General features: G+C 38.1%; 1 protein-coding gene and 1 non-coding gene across 3 annotated transcripts; both read right to left on the bottom strand.

The window, feature by feature from the left end:
- Positions 1 to 1377: 1377 nt before the first annotated feature.
- ANP32E (acidic nuclear phosphoprotein 32 family member E) lies at positions 1378 to 15875 on the bottom strand. 2 transcript variants are annotated; one of them, XM_061120920.1, is made up of 7 exons: positions 15494 to 15867; positions 12406 to 12555; positions 11800 to 11922; positions 10890 to 11055; positions 9440 to 9618; positions 4578 to 4635; positions 1378 to 3908 (listed from the first exon to the last, which is right to left on the bottom strand). In XM_061120920.1, exons 1-7 carry the CDS (start codon positions 15545 to 15547, stop codon positions 3838 to 3840), a joined length of 801 nt encoding a protein of 266 aa, XP_060976903.1. In that variant the 5' UTR covers positions 15548 to 15867; the 3' UTR covers positions 1378 to 3837. The 2 variants fall into 2 exon arrangements, with proteins under 2 accessions (XP_060976903.1, XP_060976904.1); XM_061120921.1 differs by lacking the exons at positions 1378 to 3908; positions 4578 to 4635; positions 10890 to 11055 and having other exon boundaries at positions 9457 to 9618; positions 15494 to 15875.
- Positions 12840 to 12912, bottom strand: TRNAG-CCC (transfer RNA glycine (anticodon CCC)). Its single transcript has one exon. It is a non-coding gene; the product is annotated as a tRNA-Gly (tRNA).
- Positions 15876 to 19781: the final 3906 nt, after the last annotated feature.

Genomic DNA, 19781 nt, shown 5'->3' with positions numbered 1-19781 from the left:
GTCTCCTACTTGGCAGGCGGAGTCTTTACCACTGAGCCACCTAGGAAGCCCCCCAAAAAAGTGGCTAGATTTGTACAAAAGTATTTTACCAATATATAAAGTATTTTTAAAGATTCTCCTGGAAATCATTTTGTAACTTCCATTTTGTGGCAAAAACCTGTTCTCCTCCATGTTAGGGCTCTCCATTAGACTAGTAACACAAGTAGCTGCCTAAGACTAAATTATCCAAGCCAGGTTCTCAAATCTTAGGCTGATTAGTACATGAAAAAGGAATGCAGTAATAGAATGCTATTATTAAGCAATAGCTGCAAAATATCATTGCATCCAGTACTAGGAAGAACAGAGGGAAAATTTTCAGCCATGGGAAGAATAAATGTCACATGTTCCAAAGCCTCTCTTTAAAATATAGAACAAGGAATGAAGTTGTGTTTAAGTGTTAGTTGCTCAGTCGGGCCCGACTCTTTGCAACCCCATGGACTGCAGCCCACCAGGCTCCTCTGTCCATGGGATTTTCCAGGCAAAGATTCTGGAGTAGGTTGCCATTTCCTTCTCCAGGGGATCTTCCCTACCCAGGGATAGAACCCTAGTCTTCTACAGTGCAGGCAGATTCTTAACCGACTGAATTATAAGGGAAGGAATAAACAATACTTAAAAGTGTTTTTGAATCCCATTCTCTCAAAGAATGGCTTCGTTACCCAACATCTCCACCAAAAACTAGTGTATTACTACCATCATCTTTAACCTAGAAGGAATAAGTTTTTAATTTTTTTAAGCCATAAAACCAAAAAATACCATATTAATTTCAATAATCCCTGCAGTTGAAATGTACTTCAGTATTTTCCATCTCTCAGGAAGCAGAGTTCCATAATTAAAATACATGAAAACATTACTTTATACTTGTGCCTTGACTTTATCAGATTCCAGAGTTGCCTACAAATGAAACTTTTAAAAAACCACTCATCACAGGAAATCCAAAATGAGAGCAGAAAAAGTTTGTTTCAGGTTGGATTTACTCAAGATAAACATGCAATTATTTATATTTGTATTTATATTATCTAAGGACTCCGAAGATAAACATACAGTATTAATGGAGACTTTACATTCATTTTAGAAAACTATTTGCTGTACAAGAGGTTTATAATCACTTTGGGTAACTATAAACAATAGTTGCTTCAACTGTAGATATTAAGTTATTACTTCAAATCAAAATACAAAATACTGGCTCCGTTTGCAACCCTTTGGGAAAAGTTAATGAGTTAAACTATTACACTGTATTACCTCATATCACATTCGTGTTTGCATGTTAACTTTCAAGCTGATTCTGGTGATGTTGAACAGTGGTGATGTTAAAAAAAAATGAATATCATACAGTGAAACTAATCAGTAACAACTCTTCAATTTATTTGAAGCAATTCATTTTCAAAAACTTTAAATTACAGCAGTCACAGAAAAAAACAGGGGTCAGAAACAATAAAATAATAATCAGTACTGCCTTTTTATGTTTTTAACACTGTCATGGCTTTATTCAAAACACAGTTGCACAAAAGTATTAACTTCAAAGTTTTCAAGGAGGGTCTTGAGGAATTTAACACACTATATACATACTGCCATACAAAGAGCATTAAAATAGGACCAAAAACTTCTACAAAATATAAAACCCACCCTTACTTATTTGCATGAAAATATCACCCACAAAGCTAAATAACTCTTAAAAAGTTATTTGGAGGCTCTAAGCGTTGTTTTCAAACCAAAGAACTCTTAATTTTGATCATTTCGATTGCACAATAAGATGATTGATAAGAAAGGCAATATATAGATTTAACTTTTAAAGTATCTTATAATCTGGCATATTATGCAATAAGAATTCTTAGGGACTAAAACAGGGTATTACAATTGTTAAAAAGGAGTAAAATGTTAGCCTTTTGGAGATTCAAACCCCCCAACTAAACTTATCTCAACAGTTTTATTTCAGTTATGCAGCTTTTTTAGTTTATCCAGAAATAACTTTGCAATTTACTTTAAAACCCTGTCATACATTTTAAACTAAGAAAGAAGTAATACTATTCTCAGTAATTTAAATGTGTCCCAGTATGAAAATGTAACCAACTAATTTGCTGATACGTTTTAAAAACTTACACATATTCAAAACAAAGGGAAAATTTTTTTATCTAGCCAAAATTAAGAAAGCAATTGCCTTGAACATGGAGCCTCCACAACAAAAAACAAAGATGTACTTGCCTATTCATATTATATTTAGTAGTTGTATAAGACACACACACTCGGTTATCCCAAATGTTTCTATTTTAATAGACATCTACCTGAAAACAAATCTTAATATTGATTTAGTTTCAAATATTTTCCCAGCTGTCCAGTGTATTCCAATTAAATGTTATAACTGGTAATAATGCTTTAAAACTATACAAAGAATAAAGGTTCTACTCAGAAAAATTAGAACTACTTTGCAGTGTGTGCGTTAAGTCGCTTCAGTCATGTCTGACTCTTTGCAGTCCTATGGACTATAGCCACCCAGGCCCCTCTGTCCCTGCGATTCTCCAGGCAAGAATACTGGAGTGGGTTGCCAGGCCCTCTTCCAGGGGATCTTCCCAACTCAGGGATCAAACCTGCATCTCTTATGTTTCCTGTACTGGCGCCTTACCACTAGCGCCACCTGGGAAGCCCATGCTTTGCAGCATGGTATCTAAATCATTTGGAAAGCTAATCTGATTTGAATGTCTCATTATCACCAGGCAATTGTTCTGACTTTTGAGGAACACAGTGCTGCTTCCAAGAGTCTCCTCCGTTCTTTTCTTTCTCCATCTTCCTAATACAGTCTGTACATCTTGTCAAGAAAGATTTACAGTAAGCAGAGTCTGTTGCATAAAACTGTATTGATAATAATATTTGTATTTCAGAAAACACTCAGTTTCTTTCACTTAGCTTGTTTAAGACTGAGACAGGTCTGACAAGGTGGTTGAGGTATAAAACAGAGTCATCCTGGGTGTCCCTGTTTCCCAACTGTTTTTTGAGAAGAGGGAAGGGAGTGAAACAAGAAAGGGAGGTGATCATAAGAGAATCACTGAGAGGAAAACAAGAGTGCACACTTAAAATAACAACCGTTGGCAGGTCGTGATCATCAACTGGAACAAGAAAGGGCTCACCTACATGTCTCTCAATTCAGTAAAAGCAATTTTTCCTTAAAAACAAAAATCTTCTTAGTCACCTAGCTTAAAAGGTTTTAGAAGGCTCCACAAATGCCAAGAACTTATTGTTGAATAGAACCTTTACTATTCTGCTCCTACTTTCCAAGCTACTCATGTGACAAAAATGCACTCAATTACCCTCAGCCAAAAAAAAGGCATTGCCTTCAAACTAAAGATCTCTGGGTTGCCTCTAAAAAAAGAACCAACTTATCATTCAAGAGACTATTTTCATTCCAGATTTCAGCCAACTGTGATTTCACTGAATTTATAAATAACTTTAAAACCCTATGAATGAAATGCACCATACTATGCCTGTGTAAAAGCGATCATATTTTAATTATGCTAAAAATGACTAATACAATGAGCTTTAATTAGAAAAATTAAGATTCTAAATAAATGGCTAGGGAATTTCACAATGGGCGGGTCAATGAAAATTTTTCTCTACATACAATATGATCATTAACAGACTAGTTATCTTATTTGGAATGATAAGGCAAAAATAGTAAAACCACACTTTTCCTATAAAAAGTTACACATTATATTCTGTAGGGATAGCTATCATACAAGAAGAAACAAAGAAGATGTGATCACTCTATTGCACACCCAGGAACATTAGGGAATCTGGTCTTAGAATGATCTAGTCATCTTCTTCCTCTCCATCATCTTCAGCATCTCGTTTCCTCTTTTCCCCTCGAAGACCTTCTTCTTCTGAAAAAATAAAAGGAAAACTGTTCAAAATACTTAATTTTAACAAATGAATATTTGTTAGGCTAAAAAATTTTGAATCTATCTTAGCTAAAGTTAATGGCACAAGAAAATTATAGGTGAGGTTTCCCCTCTGCATTACTTTTAAGTTCAGTATTGAAACAACCATAATAGACTTAGAAATCCATAAATAATGACAGCTTGCTATGCACCCTTGTGGCCAAATCATGAAGTACAGATCAAGAAACATTAATGGAACTGTTACTAAATTTTTAAATTTCTTGAAAGACATAGGTAAAGAGAAGCAGAGGGCAAATCCAAAATAGGCATTATCTGGAGTTCAACTGCTCTTCTCTCATAAATAAGGTTTTACCCTCTCCAAAATGAAAGGCTATAAAAAAAATAATAAATTGAGCTTATGGTCCCATTATCTCTTCATTCCAGTTTTGAAACAAATGTTATAAGCTGTTTTTTTTTTTTTTTTTTTCTTTTAAATGGAATTAATGAATGTCCTGAGAAAATTCCTCTTTAAAAAGGTTCTATACCTTTCAAGGAATTGTGTGATATGTTACCAATATCAAAGAGATCAGTGATAATTTGAATTATAGACACATTCTTTAAAACCCATGAATAAAGGCTTTTTAGGATTTTTAAATGGCTAATGTAACTCACCCTCTTCTTCTTCTTCTTCTTCCCCTTCTTCAACATAGTCATCATCATCTTCTTCATCCTTGAGATTCAAATATTCAGTTTGAATATGACACAAATAAACTTATTTACGAAACAGAAATAGACTCATAGACACAGAAAACAAACTTATGGTTACCAAAGGGGATGAAGGAGGGATAAACTGGGAGTTTGGGATTAGGAGATATAAACCACTATATACATAAAATAGATAAACAACAAGGTCCTACTGTACAGCACAGGGATCTAATATCCTGCAATAAACCAAAATGGAAAAGATTATGAAAAAGTGTGTGTGTGTGTGTGTGTGTGTGTGTGTATAACTGAATCACTTTGTTATATACCAGAAACTAACACAATACTGTAAATCAACTATACTTCAATTAAAAGAAAAAATTCAGTTTGAGAATAAACAACCCATGACATGGGCTTTTCACTCTTTGATAACAATACATTCCAGCAGGAAAAAAAAAATATGGTCATCCTGTGTTCTGACAACCTCTGCCTGACTTATAGAGGTCTTTTTAAAAGCCTGACTAAACCTAGTTCCTTCATGAAAATAAGTTATGGTTGAGAACAGCAATGTTCAAAAGAACTTTCTGCAACAACGGAAAAGTTCTGTATCTGTGCTGTTTAATGCAGTAACCACTAGCCACACACAGCAACTGAGTATCTGAAATGTGACCAGTGCAAATGAGGAACTGAATTTTATTTTACTTTAACTAAATAAGCAAATGTGCCCAATGGCTAATAGACAGAGTAATTATTGACTATTTCAAAGACACAGTCTTCTGTTTCATAAACTGAGGAAGGAATCACCTGAATCGTAGCTCCAACAGAGTTATACGTATGGAGTAAATCACTTAATCTCTCTGGACCTCAGTTTTCCAATCAATGAAAGAAGTATTCATCTAGAAAGATCTCTAAGTTCTTTCTACATCTAAAATTCTACACAGCAAAATAGCAAATATCAATAAAAATCACAATAAAATTTGAATTTGATCTATAACTCTTGTGGGATGAGGTGTTTCGGATAACTGAGATTTAAACACAGCCTTCAAACATCATAACCTGTTTTTTGGGGTTTTTTTTAGCAAATTGGGATAAAATCTCTAAAATGCATTGCACACTTCTACCATTTTATGCTAAACCTTTCCCTTGAATTATCATAGTCACCATTTTGATGATGAGCAGTATTCTAATTAGTATATGCCAATTCCCTCAAAGACTATTAATATATGTAAGATGGTTTTCTCCTTTTTAAAGTGACTCTTGGCCTCTACTTAGAATTGTATCTTTTCCTAATGCCTGCTCTTTTATAGTTACTTACTATTTCAATTTTAATCTGCTATGGATTCAGAAACTAGATCAACAAGCTTACCAGAGAACTGAATATAAAAGAGAAAATAAGTTTAGAGTAACAGTTTGAATATTTTCCTACTAAGAAAACGTCTTTTGTTATTTAGACCTTTTATACTTTTACATTTTAAACATTACTGCCTTGTGCTTGGTTGTGTTCCAAATGGTTAAGTTCTAATATATATTTTTAAAAATGCAATCAATCTAGGGACACTCTCCAACCTCAAAACAGTTTACACCTCCTTAAAAATAGTTTAAATGGCAAATGTTAAAAATTGCTTGGTAGTTAAGAAAAACTTGGATGACCCACCTTTTTCAAAATAACCACAGCTCCATTTGTGTCTAGAAATATTAATCAGAACCTATTTTTCCCACATTTAGCTTGAAGCCCCTGAGAAACTAAACTGCATGACACATATCAGAAACCGTTCTTAGTCAATTTAAACCTTAAAACACTCCATACCAGGACATCCAAGCTACAAAAAGCATAAGCAATTGATGAGGTAGCAAATAAACTAAGCAACTATAGTAAAAATCAGGAAAATGTGTGGGCTTACACTTACATAAAAAAGGAAGAGAAGAGGGTAGAAGAGAGGGGAGAGAAGAGGAGGGAAAGGGAGAGGAAAAGGAGAAAGACCATTTTTTTAAACACTTCAAATCTGCAAGGAATGACAAATGAGGGTATTTAAATATTTATAAATTTTTTAAAAACCAAAACACTTGAAATACTAATCACATATATTCCATGGTAATTAAGAAAAGCTCAACTTTAAAAAGCAAATTATTTCTCTGGACTTTGTTTTATACAAAACATGATTAATCAATTCATGTTTTTATGCCTTTTTAAAAAAATATATCATCTTTTTGTGCCTTTAAAAAAATATATATCATCTAGAGACTTCTCTGGTGGTCCTCTGGCTACGACTCAGTGCTTACAAGGCAGGGAGCCTGGAGTTCAGGAAACTAAATCCTGTGTGCTACAGTGAAAACCCGGCACAGCTAAATACACACACACACACACACACACACAATCTATTAGATACACACACACACACACACACACACACACACACCATCTATTAGATACACACACACACACAGACACACACACACACACAATCTATTAGATACACACACACACACCATCTATTAGATACACACACACACACAGACACACACACACACACACCATCTATTAGATACACACACACACACAGACACACACACACACACACACACACATACACACACAATCTATTAGATTACCAGATATTTGCTCTGTAAAGATTATGGTCTTTTCCTAATTAGTGGTTTATAAAATGTTTCCTCATTTGTGTTAATACTGCGAATAGTGCAAAAACACCGTAATTCCCAATTCTCCTAAATCCCCCATCTCCATTTTTAATGAAGTATACTACATGTAAGTCCTTCTTTATACATATTAATTCCTTACATTTGAAGAGCAGCTGAAATAGAAATAACTCAAACAAAAAAGTAGCTAATCAAATATCATTTCTATTTCCTTCTAAATTTTTTTTTAATCTTACTTTCTGAAGGTTCTCTGGCTCTTAGCTTCTAAAAACAAGACTTCATTTTAAAAAACACCCAAATTACCTCATCATGATTGAAAACTTCTGGACTCGGCTACCTGGGTACCACATTGACTTAATGTTGTATATATTATCTTAGAAATGTTTGCTCTATACTTCACCACATCATTTTTAGTTCATATTTCCCAATACTCAACAGAAGGATGAATATAAACACATTCAAAGTTAGCTGAAGGTCATTTTTAAATGACTTAATACCATTTAAAGAAGAATTACTGGCACAGAAAATAAAGTCAACTGCAAGGACTGGTGATTTAGTGGGTAGGACTCTGTACTTCCACTGTAGTAGGGGCATGGGTTCGATCCCTAGTCAGGGAACTAAGGTCGCACAAATGGAGCAGTGCAGCCAAAGGCAAAAATAAGTCAAATTACAAAATAGTAAGTCTATTATTTTACTAAGTAAATTAAAACTTATGGGGAAAATATTCAAGTTGTATGCTGATAAGAACTGAATAGGTTGCCTTTCTCCCTGAATACTTAAAAGTTCTATTCTTCATTATTGTGAAGATCCTAACTCACTAAGGCGCCAAACAAATTTAAGTGCCATTTTTTTTTTCTATACTAGTTTCATATTTAAAATGGTATCAGAGAAAAATCATCATTAATCAGTGATACTATTTAAGTAATGTAAAAGTCATTAGGAAAACAAATAAAAATACAATTTCTAGTCTAAATAAGAGGTTATTTTTAATAATAAACATTAAATTATGAATGATGAAAACAAAACTCAGTCATTTTACATTAAGAGAAAACTAATAAGTTATCTAAACTCCCAGGGACTACAGATCATTTATTCTAGTCAACTGACATTTCCTGTGAACCTACTATGTCCCAATCAATGTATTAGATGCTGAGACACAAAGATGAATAGCCCTTCCCTAAAGGACCTATCTAGTAGAAAGTAGCCAAATAAGTTTTTACAAAATGTCTATAGGTTCAAAGTTAAAAGAGGAAGGAGTGACTGTCCCTTTAAAATTATAGAAAGCTTCAATAATGAGGCAACTCCAGAGTTGAGTGTTAAAAGAATCATGAGGCACAATTTGAGTAATGGTTACACAAGTATGTACATATATAATATTTCATGGAGTTGTACATAAAATCGGTCCACTTTACATGCTTTAGTATGTTGATGTTACCTGAGAAAAAAGAAAAGTTCATTAGAAGGCATGGCTAGCAAGTCATTTCAGATAAAGTAAACAATGTGTATACAGACAGAAAGGCAATAACAGCTTTGTGTGATGATTTAATTCGGTACTAAGGGAGATGAAGCTAGAGAAGGAAGCAGAGGCTAGATAATGGAGGGCCTTGTATATCGTGGTGGTAACAGGGAAACATTAAAGGGTTTCAAGCAGGCTAGTGATACAATCACATTTGCATGCGGACCACACAGGCAAGCACTGTGGAGGATACACCTAAGTAGTAACACTGTTCTCAGAGAGACCATTTAGAAAACTACTAGAAAAGCATAAGCAAAAAATAATTAGGGGAAAGAAAAGTTTCCATGAGTGCCTACAACATGCCAGCAACTAGATACTTTACACATATTCATTTGTTAAATCCTTAACGACTCTATGAAGTTGGTATAAATATCAGTTATATAAATGCAGAAACTGGGGCTCAGAAACACTTGTAAAATGTTTCCACTATACCATGCTACTGAGGGAAAGATGGATTTGAAAGATATCTGGGAGGCAAAATCATAGGGTTTATGATTATCTGGATATAGTATAAACTGGGGGGCAGTGGGGAAAAAAAGCAGGTGGACACACACAGAGTTGTGGAAAACAACTCTCAAATTTCTACACAACTTACTTTTTATATTACTTAACCCTATGCCGAAAGAGTTAATTTTCACTGCACATAAGAAGGTCTACTCACCTGAATTTCTTCTTTCATCAAGTATGAGAGGCCCACCTCCTCTTCTCCCTCTCCCAGTTCTGAGCCTGCTTCATCTTCATCCTCCTCCTCATCCTCCTCTTCTTCCTCCTCCTCTTCCTCATATCCTTCAGGTGGACCAGCTTCATCTTCCTCTTCCTCTTCATCATCTTCATCTCCATCTTTTAGAATATTTTAAAAGATGAGCAAACATCTGGGCAAATATTTTTGCCCTGGCCCCTCAAATTCTTAAGCCAATGGGTAGAAAGTATCTCAGGGTGATTTTAAGATTTCTTTTATAACATCCCTATTTACTATTTGAGAAATACAGTATCTAAATATTAAAATTTTCCCAATGTATAGGTTCTCATCAGAACATTTCATGTACTGAAGTTGATTTTACTTCAGTCTTCAAAACCTGTCAATCATTCCATCATTTTGTAACACTGTTTATCCCTCAAATTTCTTACAAGTGAATAACTTTTCAACCAATAGCAACAGTGTCCCAGCACTAACAACAGCTGTTCTGTCATCTGATCTATTAGTCACCCATTTATCTGAAAATGTTCAACTCCTAGAACATTTCCATCACCCCCTACAAAAGAAAACCTATATCCATTAATAGTCACTCACTATTCTCCTCTCCCAGATCCCTAACAATCATTACTCTACTTTCTGTCTCTATGAATTTGCCTATGAATTTGAGGCAAATGCCACACATATTGTATGACATTTCATATAAACAGTGTCATACAATATGTGGCTTTCTGAATATGGCTTCTTTCACTTAGCAGAATGTTTTCAAGGTTCACACACATAGTAGCATGCATCAGTACTTCAATCATTTTTATGGTTGATTAAGATTCCATTGTATGGATACATCACATTTTGTTTATCTGTTCACCAACTGATATATACTTGAGTTATCTCTACTTTGTGACTTTTATGGATAATTATGTGATGAATGGTTTTTAGTTTGTTTTTAATACTTTTTTCCTTTTTTAGTTCTACCAGTTTATTGCTACCAACCCATCTCCCTCCACCCTCATGCACACATGCTCAGTCATGTAACCCCATGGACTACAACCCACCAGGCTCCTCTGTCCATGGACTTTTCCAGGCAAGAATACTGGAGTGGGTTACCATTTCCTTCTCCATGTTTTTAATACTATTTTAAAAGTTACCAAAAAAAAAAAAAAAAGTTACCATTTTACTGGGCAGTGGTGAAGTTTACATAAATATAAAATTTCATGGAGCTTAATACTATAATAATCATTACATTCCCCAAAGCAATCAGAAATCTGAACAAATACAGGACTAGGGCTGTGGGTTTTAAGGTTTTCTTGTCTTACATCTTTTATCCCCCACACTTAAAATACCCAAGTCCAGTCTAATTTACTAGCTAGGGTACAGGCTATAATTGTGACACATTTATAGTATTAAGAATGATTACCCTCATCATCCTCCTCTTCTGAGTCTGGTGCTTCATTATCCTCCTGGTCAAATCCATCTAAGTATGTGATTTGCTGCAGCAGTTCAAAAATACTTTCTCTGTAATCTTCCAGGTTTGTGATCTCACAGTTAAACAAGTCAAGACTCTTCAAATTTTTAAGATTTTGCTAGAAAGGTAAAAAGTAAAAAATTACATTCACGATTTAAAATCTCATGTTATTTCTTTTTAATGCATGAACCAGAAAATGTATAGAACTTGAAGTCAAAAGAATCTCAGATGTTTAGAATTTTATAATGAAGGGTTATTATATCAAGCACAGCTAATTCTCCTAATAGTCCCTGGCATATAAACACCACAAGAGCAGGAACTCTGTTTTGTTCACTCTTATCTCTAGCACCTGGCTTAGTGCTTTACCTGTAGTGTGCACTCAATATACTTTGTTGACTGAATCTGTGCATAGAGGCAACAACAATAACATGGTTAGTTTAAATCCACAATCAAGTTTATTTTCAACAATTTCAACCTCCCCCCAAGCTTTTTTTTTTTTTTTTGTAAATTTTCAGAGTTTCACTTCATCTCCTTTCCTTCCCTCATACCAGGAAACTGAGGAGCAAATAATGAAATAACTCAAAAATAAGAAAGAAGGAACAGAACTTAAGAAAATACTGGAAATTTTACAACCAGATATTCAACTCCTGAAGTTGATGATAAAGTAAATTTCCTACTGATTTAAACATTTATCTGAATGTTTTACTCCAAAGGAAAATAAAGCAGTATCATCTATATCACAACATATAAGAAAGTCAAAAGTTTCAAAAGAGTGAATTACAAGTCAATAGGATAAAACTCAAGCAAATCTCAGAAAATTCAACCAGAAAAAGCAAGTCCAGAGACAAACCTGTCCACTTACCAGAGCTTCTACTGTACTGAGATCTTTGATTTTGTTTCCACTCAAATTGAGGTAGGTAAGATTTGGGCATTTCTCTGCCAGGACTTCCAAGCCTCCAGAAATTATATTATCACTAAGTTCCAACTATATATTCAACATGAGAAGAAAACAAAGAATGGCAAAGGCTTAGAACACATTAAAGATTTCTAAAATCTATCAGTTTAAAGAAGAAAACAATTGTCATTCTTTTTGGCTTCAAGAAAGACTTTCACAAGTCTTTAATTTCCAAATTCCCATCTATGACCACCAAATAAAATATCAGAATCTCTAAAGACTTCTAACCAGGTTTGGTTCCAGTTGTATAATAGCTGGATTTTACACTTCAGAGAAAAACATTTGGTAGGTGTTAAATTCATGTCATAAAGTGATTTCATTATTAAATTTAAATTTCCACAACCAAAGCAATATTAGAGTGGATTTCAAAATGCTACACAACCCATTTTCTTACCTCTAGAAACTTAGAGGCTTCTAATTAAAAGGCAGAATCATCATTTCATGTGGGAAAAAATGTGCATAATAGCTCTTGGCATCAAAATCATGATACTCTCATGCCTCATGCCAACTTACCTTCCGAAGTTTATTTAAGCTGGGCAGCCGGGCCAGTGAACTTAGTTCCACATTAGCCATACTCAGAAACTCTAGTTTTTTAAAAGTATCATTCAGGCCCTCAATTTCCCCATTGACACAGAGGCAATTATCAAGGACCAATTCTGTTACCTAGAAGAGAGAATATGAATGATTCTTTAGTTTGTTTAGCAGAAAGACCTGGGTCCTGACACTCTGGAAACATGAATATTAAAACCACCAATCCCCTTATTTAGATCCTTTTCATTCTCCCCCAAAATTGAAATACAAAGTCTGATATCATAAGTTAATTTTTTAAAATTTAAACTTGGACTAAGACAGTCAATGCCTGCTTCAAATCACTAATAAAAAAAATTTTTAATATGTATGTATTTATTTAGCTGTACTGGGTCTTAGTTGCAGCATGTGGGATCTAATTCCCTGACCAGGGATTGAACCTGGGTCTCCTGCATTGGGAATACAGAGTCTTACCCACTGGACCACCAGGGATGTCCCACTAATTAAATTTAACTGCATAAGAAATAAACCTTTGAAAACGTCCCACATGAAACTTGTTTCTGACACTTGTGAAAAGGACCCTCAACATCAGAGCATATATTTATGCAGTAAGGGGACACCCAGGTTACTGAGAAAGGATTTAAATGAGCCCTAAAATAGGGAGAAGAAAGGCAATTGTTTTATTCACTCTTTCACTTTAAAACTCCCTTAACTTTGGTTGATGTCACCATAACTCAAAAATACCTTGTTACCTTTCATGAAGAAACATTAGAAAGCTCCTTCTCAGACAGCCCAGCTTTCAGATGTTCTTTGTTCTAATATCAGTATCACCCAGAACAACACATCCTTGACCAAATGTTATTTTTCCCTGCCACCCTGGTAGAATTTCTGTGACTTCTCCCCAGTCGTGGAAAGGCATATGCTGGATCCTCTATCCAGTCAGAGCTGGAGCAGAAAACTTTCTGGTGTGGGCCTAAATGGACTTAAACCTAGAAGGGAGGCAGGAAATCTTGGCCCTCCACTCTCAATGCAAAAATATGCTTGGGGTATTTTGAGATATAAATGTTAGCAACTAGGAATGCCACCTTCTCTATTTGAACATGACATGGTATTTCAGGAAGCAAAGGAAGGCATCAAAATCTGTTTAGAGCAGAAGTCAAGGCCTAGAAGGTTAGCACGACTGCCTGGGGTCAGTCACAGTGTGGGGCCGAGTTGTGCCTGCGCGCAGTCTCGGGACTCCTAGTCTCGCTGAGTGGAGGAGAGGGCCACTAGATTTGGTGTCAGAAAACCAGTTTTTCCACTTGAGTAAGTAACTTCACTGCCCTGAGACTCCGTTTGCTAATTTGGATTCTAAAACTATACCATCCACCTTACAAGTTGGTCGGAAGTAGTAAAGTAAATAACAAACACGAAGAGTGCTTTGTAAACTGTAAAGGGCTATTCAAATATAAGAGACCGTTATTACACCACAGGGCTGCAAAAACGTGACATCCGGGACTCCCCAAAACTGGCGAGAAAATTACTAGGGATAGGACAGGTACAAAAATGGGGGAGGAGGGGAAACCCACTTTTCCAACCAAGACAGAAAAGCGCAGTCGAAATGTGTGCTTCTGCGAGACAGCTTTTTAACTTTGATTTTGTTTTTTCCTTAAGTCCTTAAAGAGTAGGCCCTAGGAAACTTGAAGTTGTCTGTGGGATGATAGTAGTTACTTTTTCCTCCTCCCTGCCCCCCACCAACTTCATGGAAAGATATTTTCTAAAAAGTACGTAAAGATCTCGGATTCCCACTCCTCACGCCGCTGCAAGCTTACCGAAAGGACCCTACGCTGGTACGCACAAGCACCACCTCTTCCCCTCCCGAAAAAAATATACCCCCTATATTGCAACTCTACGTTTATTTCGAAGGCTGCAATTAGCAAGACTCTAGACGTTTTCCACTGCGACCAGAAACGCGAGGTTCCTCGCTGGCCTTGGGCCCCGCTTTCGCGACCTGCCGCTCCGACCGACGGGAAACCCCACAAGGGGCGGGGACTCCCCAACGAAAAGAGGGGTCGCCTCCGAGCCCGCGTTGCCCACAGCGCCTCCGCCCCGGGCGGGGAGGACTGAGTGAAGTCGAGAAGGCTCCCTCCAAAAAGGAGGCGGAAACGCCTTCCGCCCGACCCCCGAAAAGTTGACCGCGACCCGCCTCACGTGGCCCCTCCCAAGCCTGTCTCTTTAACTAAGGCGACAGCAGAGAGCGCATCATTTAGTTTCGCCGAACCTATCTTTAAGACGCGAAACTTCTACGACCCATTTGTTTAGTTTTGTGAAACCGTCTCCCGGGATCAAAACTGCAGTTGCAGCCTCCACAACACGACACGCCGAGCCGAATTTTGTTACACCGCGGGAGGACGAAGGGGATAAAGTCTCGTGTCCCCTCCCCACCTCCGGTCACTACGACGAGTCCCAAAACTTCCTCGCGGCCAGAGAACCAGCCGCTGACCCAGATTCCGCCTGGCGGCGGTCGGCGCGCGCCGCTTCCCGGGGGAGTGGGCGCCGCCGGCAGCCCGCGGTCCTTCCGACTACGCAAGCGACCCCAGGCAGCGCCCGGCGCGATGTCGTCGAACGTCCAGGGGCCTCGAGGCCGGGGACGCCCCCTGGCCCAAAAAAAGAGTTGGCAGCTCTGCAGAAAAGTTGGACTAACTTCTCAGGCGACGATGGCTGCGGCAGAGGCGAATGGGACTGGGGGGTCGCGCCCACGCCGCCGGCCCTAAGGAGCAGGACCGTGGGCAGCGAAGCCGGTGAACCACCCCCAACACCCCGCTTCCCGCCCCCACGAGGCCACGACGCCTGACTCGAGGGGAGAAGGGGCTAAGCCCCCAAGCACACACAAAAACGCCCCCTAGAAACTTAAACCCTTCGCCATTTTAAGATTTTAATGATTTAAAAGTTAAAATGGAATATTTCCCTCCAGCCCTAACCCCAGATGGGGGTTAATTCATTACCCCTCCCCACACGCCCACCAGGACCCCCAGAAACCCGATCCTCCGAATACAGGGCTGGTAAGGAAGGGGAGGGGGCTGAGTCATCTCACCTCCTCCGGGGCTCTGTCCCTTAACTCCAGGTTAATCCTCTTCTTCATCTCCATGTCCTCCTCCTGCTCTTCTGCTACCACTCTCCTCCCTTACCTTTTCCTGCCTTTCCCACTACCCCCAACCCTAAATTTTTAAAAGATTTGGAAATGAATGAAAAGAAAGGCAAATATAAACGCCCACCACCACCAGATAGGTATGGGAAAGAAAGAAGAGAATCGCAAATGGAGTCCAAGGAGTTGGGACTCTAACTCGGCTGCCCCCACCTCCTTGTCCACACACTCGCGCGCGCACTCACACGCACACACATACACACACCCTCAGTTCCTTCCCCTTCAATGGCTGCTCGGAGACTGAGCCTCCATGACACCGCACCGCCAACCCCCTGGCCTACACTCCACCCACCTCCCGAATGTATTGGTGGATTCTTCAGCATCTCACTCCTCCATTGGGTTACATCAACGTCTATCAGTCTTTAGGGCGGACCTGAACCAGAAACAGTGTGTTTACTGGCTGCGACCAAGCGCGCAGTTAACTCCGATAGGTCCAGGACGGTGTTCGTCCCGGAGAAATGATTTTGAATCCCAGTAGCCCCCCTCCTTTTCTTTGTGTGATTGGCGCGCTTTCCCTAGGCGATCGGAAGGTTCTGAAGCTTGTTGGATTTCTTTTTGTTTTTGTCTTATCTGTTTTTCATGTTAAAGGAAGGAAGAAAACATCCTTCTTACGTGCGGAAGTTGTGAGACAGATAACTGAGCACCCTGCACCCACCCGCTCCTGGCGGTTTTAAAACGCAGCTCTTGCTTTGCAGCCAAGGTGCACAGCAACGTGCTCACCACGTAAAAAGCATGCCTTCGTGGCGCTGTCCTGCGGGAGATAGGCTTCAGCTGCAGAACCAGAACAGGGATAAGGATGATAGTTTTAACTTTCAGCATGAAGGACTAAACGATTTTGAAAGTAGTTGGGTGAAGTATGATAAGTTAGGCACCTTTAAACAAAACTACCCTAGAGGACTTGTTCTTGAAGTAATTGTTGCTGTAATAAACACTAAGGCCTTGGAGGGAAAATAATGCTGGCCTAACGAAAATCAGACATCAATGCGCTTACGAATAGTACCGCAATGCCTCTGCTTTCTAAATTCCCTTTGGTCGGTTTCCGAGGAAATCTGTAGTTTAAATGTGCTTTTAAAAGTCTGTCAATGTGGAATATAAAAGCGGTATAAGAATGATATTTTAAACTTTTGTTCTTGAGAGTTTAGCCTTTCTTAGTTCTTGCTTAAATTCTGTTCTTTCCATTCCCTTACACCTTTCTGAGGATAAATACCCAAAGAAAGTCCCGCTACCTTGGGAAAGGAAGTAGGTGACTTAGTCCAAATTTCAGAACTGTTTCTTTACTATTTTTCCACTTTTTCAGGTTAGAGACCTTAGGATTTCCTATAAGATTTCTAAGGGCTCCACATTGCCCCACCTTCCATACTTCTCCCTAACAAAACACACAGCTCCTGAAACAGGCTTGCATTTAAAATGTAAATATTTGGAATTAGTCATGTTAAATAAAAGAAAACAAAATAGTGATTGTCTTTTCCTTGCCAAGTGTTTCCTTTGAATTCCCTGAAAAGGAGGTTTTATGAAGATAAAAACAGCGGAAGAAGGAGAGATTTTGGTATAAAATGATATGATGGGGGCAGGTATTTGGAGTTAGTCTTTGTTTGTTTGAACACAGGCCAAAGGAAGTCAAGATGATACAAGAATGAATCAAAATGAACTGAGGAACAGTTCAACAAGAGTTGTTTTTTTTTTTTTTTTAAAGCAAGACAAGGAAAAAGGGGACTATAAAGAAACACATTTTAGTACCAGTTTAGGAAGTTCTGTGTTCTGATCCCACTAGCCATTGCAATCTGAAACTCTGAGTGGAATCCCAAAGACAGTTCGGGGAAAGCGTTAGATTAGGGAGTCATCCATATATGAGTGATAGCTGAGGGCATGAGAACAAAATAAGATGTCCACAGAGAATGTATATAAGACTTATCAGGCAAAGGAGAGCAAAACATGGTTGAGGAAACAGACGTTAAGTTGTCTACCAAAGCTGTCAGAGAAGCTAAGGAGCAAGTAGAAAAGAACGAGGTAAAAAAAAGAAGGAGGTGAATTTGTAGGGGGGAAATATATGAAAGCCAAAGAGTTTCAAGGGATAGATGATTATTGGGGTTAAACAGTAGGACTTTTTTATCAGAACACAATAGGTAGAATGGGAGACTGGGCTAGAAATAATGAAAGTGAGGAAAGGCCATAGTAAGCCTAGACAGGGATTCCAAAAGTGGACCTTACCCCCATACCTGTTATCCCCACCCTCATATCATCTTTTATCTTCATATCTCAGTACCTTGAAACTTTCTAGTCTCAGTCAAGAAGCTAGGATAAACAAGATGCGGGAGAGGAAAGATTCCCCATAAGGCTAGTGCACAGAAAGAAAGGTGCCTCGGAAGGGGTTGAATGAAGAATACCACCAAGCTAGTGGACAAGTGCATGGAGCTAAGTGAAGGATAAAAGATGAAATACAGTCAAACATGGAAACAACTTAAATGTCCATCAAAAGATGAATGGATAAAGAAGATGTATATTATGTATATGTATAATATAATGGAATATTACTCAGCCATAAAAAATAATGAAATAATGCCATTTGCAGCTCCATGGATGGACCTAGAGATGATCATACTAAGTGAATTAAGTCAGACAAAGACAAAGATCATATGATATCACTTATATGTGGACTCTAAAATATTATACAAATGAAATTATATAAAAAACAAAAGCAGACTTAGATATAGAGAACAGACTTGTGGCTGCCAAGGGGCAGGCGGTGCAGAGGAGGAATGGATTGGGAGTTCGGGGTTAGGGGATGCAAACTATTACATACAGCATGAATAAACAACAAGGCCGTATGATATAGCACAGGAAACTATATTCTCAATATCCTATAATAAATCACAATGGGAAAGAATATAAAAAAAGAATATATTTATATATGTACAGTATAACTGAATCACTTTGCAGTATACCAGAAACTAAGACAACATTGGAAATCAATCATACTTTTTTTTTTATTTTAATTTTAAAAAAATGAGAGAAAGGACTTCTCTGGTGGTCCAGTGGTTAAAAATCCTCCTGCTAATGCAGGGGACACAAGTTCGATCCCTGGTCCAGGCAGATCCCACATCCTGCAGGGCAACTAAGCTGGTGTGCCACAAGTACTGAGCCACAACTCTGGACCCATGCTGTGTAGCAAGAGAAGCCACCATGGTCAGAAGCCTGCACATCTCAGCAAAAAGTAGCCCTCACTCACTGCACCTAGAGAAAGTCCATGCGCAGCAACAAAGACCCAGCAAGCCAAAAACATAACTAATAAATTTTTTTAAAACAATATAGTTAAAGAAAAAGCCAAATTCATGAACTTAAATACATTTTAAGCTGAAATAATGAGGCAGACATCACCTAGAGCCAGACCTTCTGGAATTCGAAGTCAAGTGGGCCTTAGAAAACATCACTACAGACAAAGCTAGTGGAAGTGATGGAATTCCAGTTGAGCTACTTCAAATCCTAAAAGATGATGCTGTGAAAGTGCTGCACTCAATATGCCAGCAAATTTGGAAAACTCAGCAGTGGCCACAGGATTGGGAAGGGTCAGTTTTCATTCCAGTCCCAAAGAAAGGCAATGCCAAATAATGTTCAGACTACCACACATTGCACTCATCTCACACGCTAGCAAAGTAATGCTCAAAATTCTCTAAGCCAGGCTTCAACAGTACATGAACCAAGAACTTCTGAATGTTCAAGCTGGATTTAGAAAAGGCAGAGGAACCAGAGATCAAATTGCCAACATCTGTTGGATCATTGAAAAAGGAAGAGAGTTCCAGAAAAACATCTATTTCTGCTTTATTGAGTACCCCAAAGCCTTTGACTGTGTGGATCACAACAAACTGTGGAAAATTCTGAGAGATGGGAATACCAGACCACCTTACCTGCCTCCTGAGAAATCTGTATGCAGGTCAAGAAGCAACAGTTAGAACTAGATATGGAAAAACAGACTGGTTCCAATTTGGGAAAGGAATACGTCAAGGTTGTATATTGTCACCACATTTATTTAACTTATATGCAGAGGACATCATGAGAAATGCTGGGCTGGATGAAGCACAAGCTGGAATCAAGATTGCCAGGAGAAATATCAATAAACTCAGAGATGCAGATGACACCACCCTTGTGGCAGAAAGCGAAGAACTAAAGAGCCGCATGGTGA

This window comes from Dama dama, chromosome 20, assembly GCF_033118175.1.
Source record: "Dama dama isolate Ldn47 chromosome 20, ASM3311817v1, whole genome shotgun sequence".
Classification (NCBI taxonomy): Eukaryota; Metazoa; Chordata; class Mammalia; order Artiodactyla; family Cervidae; genus Dama; species Dama dama.
This window is presented reverse-complemented; position numbering and strand designations above follow the sequence as displayed.

Excerpts from the sequence above, each read along its gene's own strand:
- ANP32E (XM_061120920.1), bottom strand. The coding sequence starts at position 15,547 with ATGGAGATGAAGAAGAGGATTAACCTGGAGTTAAGGGACAGAGCCCCG. Across the intron at positions 12,556-15,493 it reads GGGACAGAGCCCCGGAGGAG|GTAACAGAATTGGTCCTTGA; the intron begins GTGAGATGACTC and ends TCTCTCTTCTAG. Across the intron at positions 9,619-10,889 it reads AGAAGAGGAGGATGATGAGG|ATGGAGATGAAGATGATGAA; the intron begins GTAATCATTCTT and ends ATATTCTAAAAG.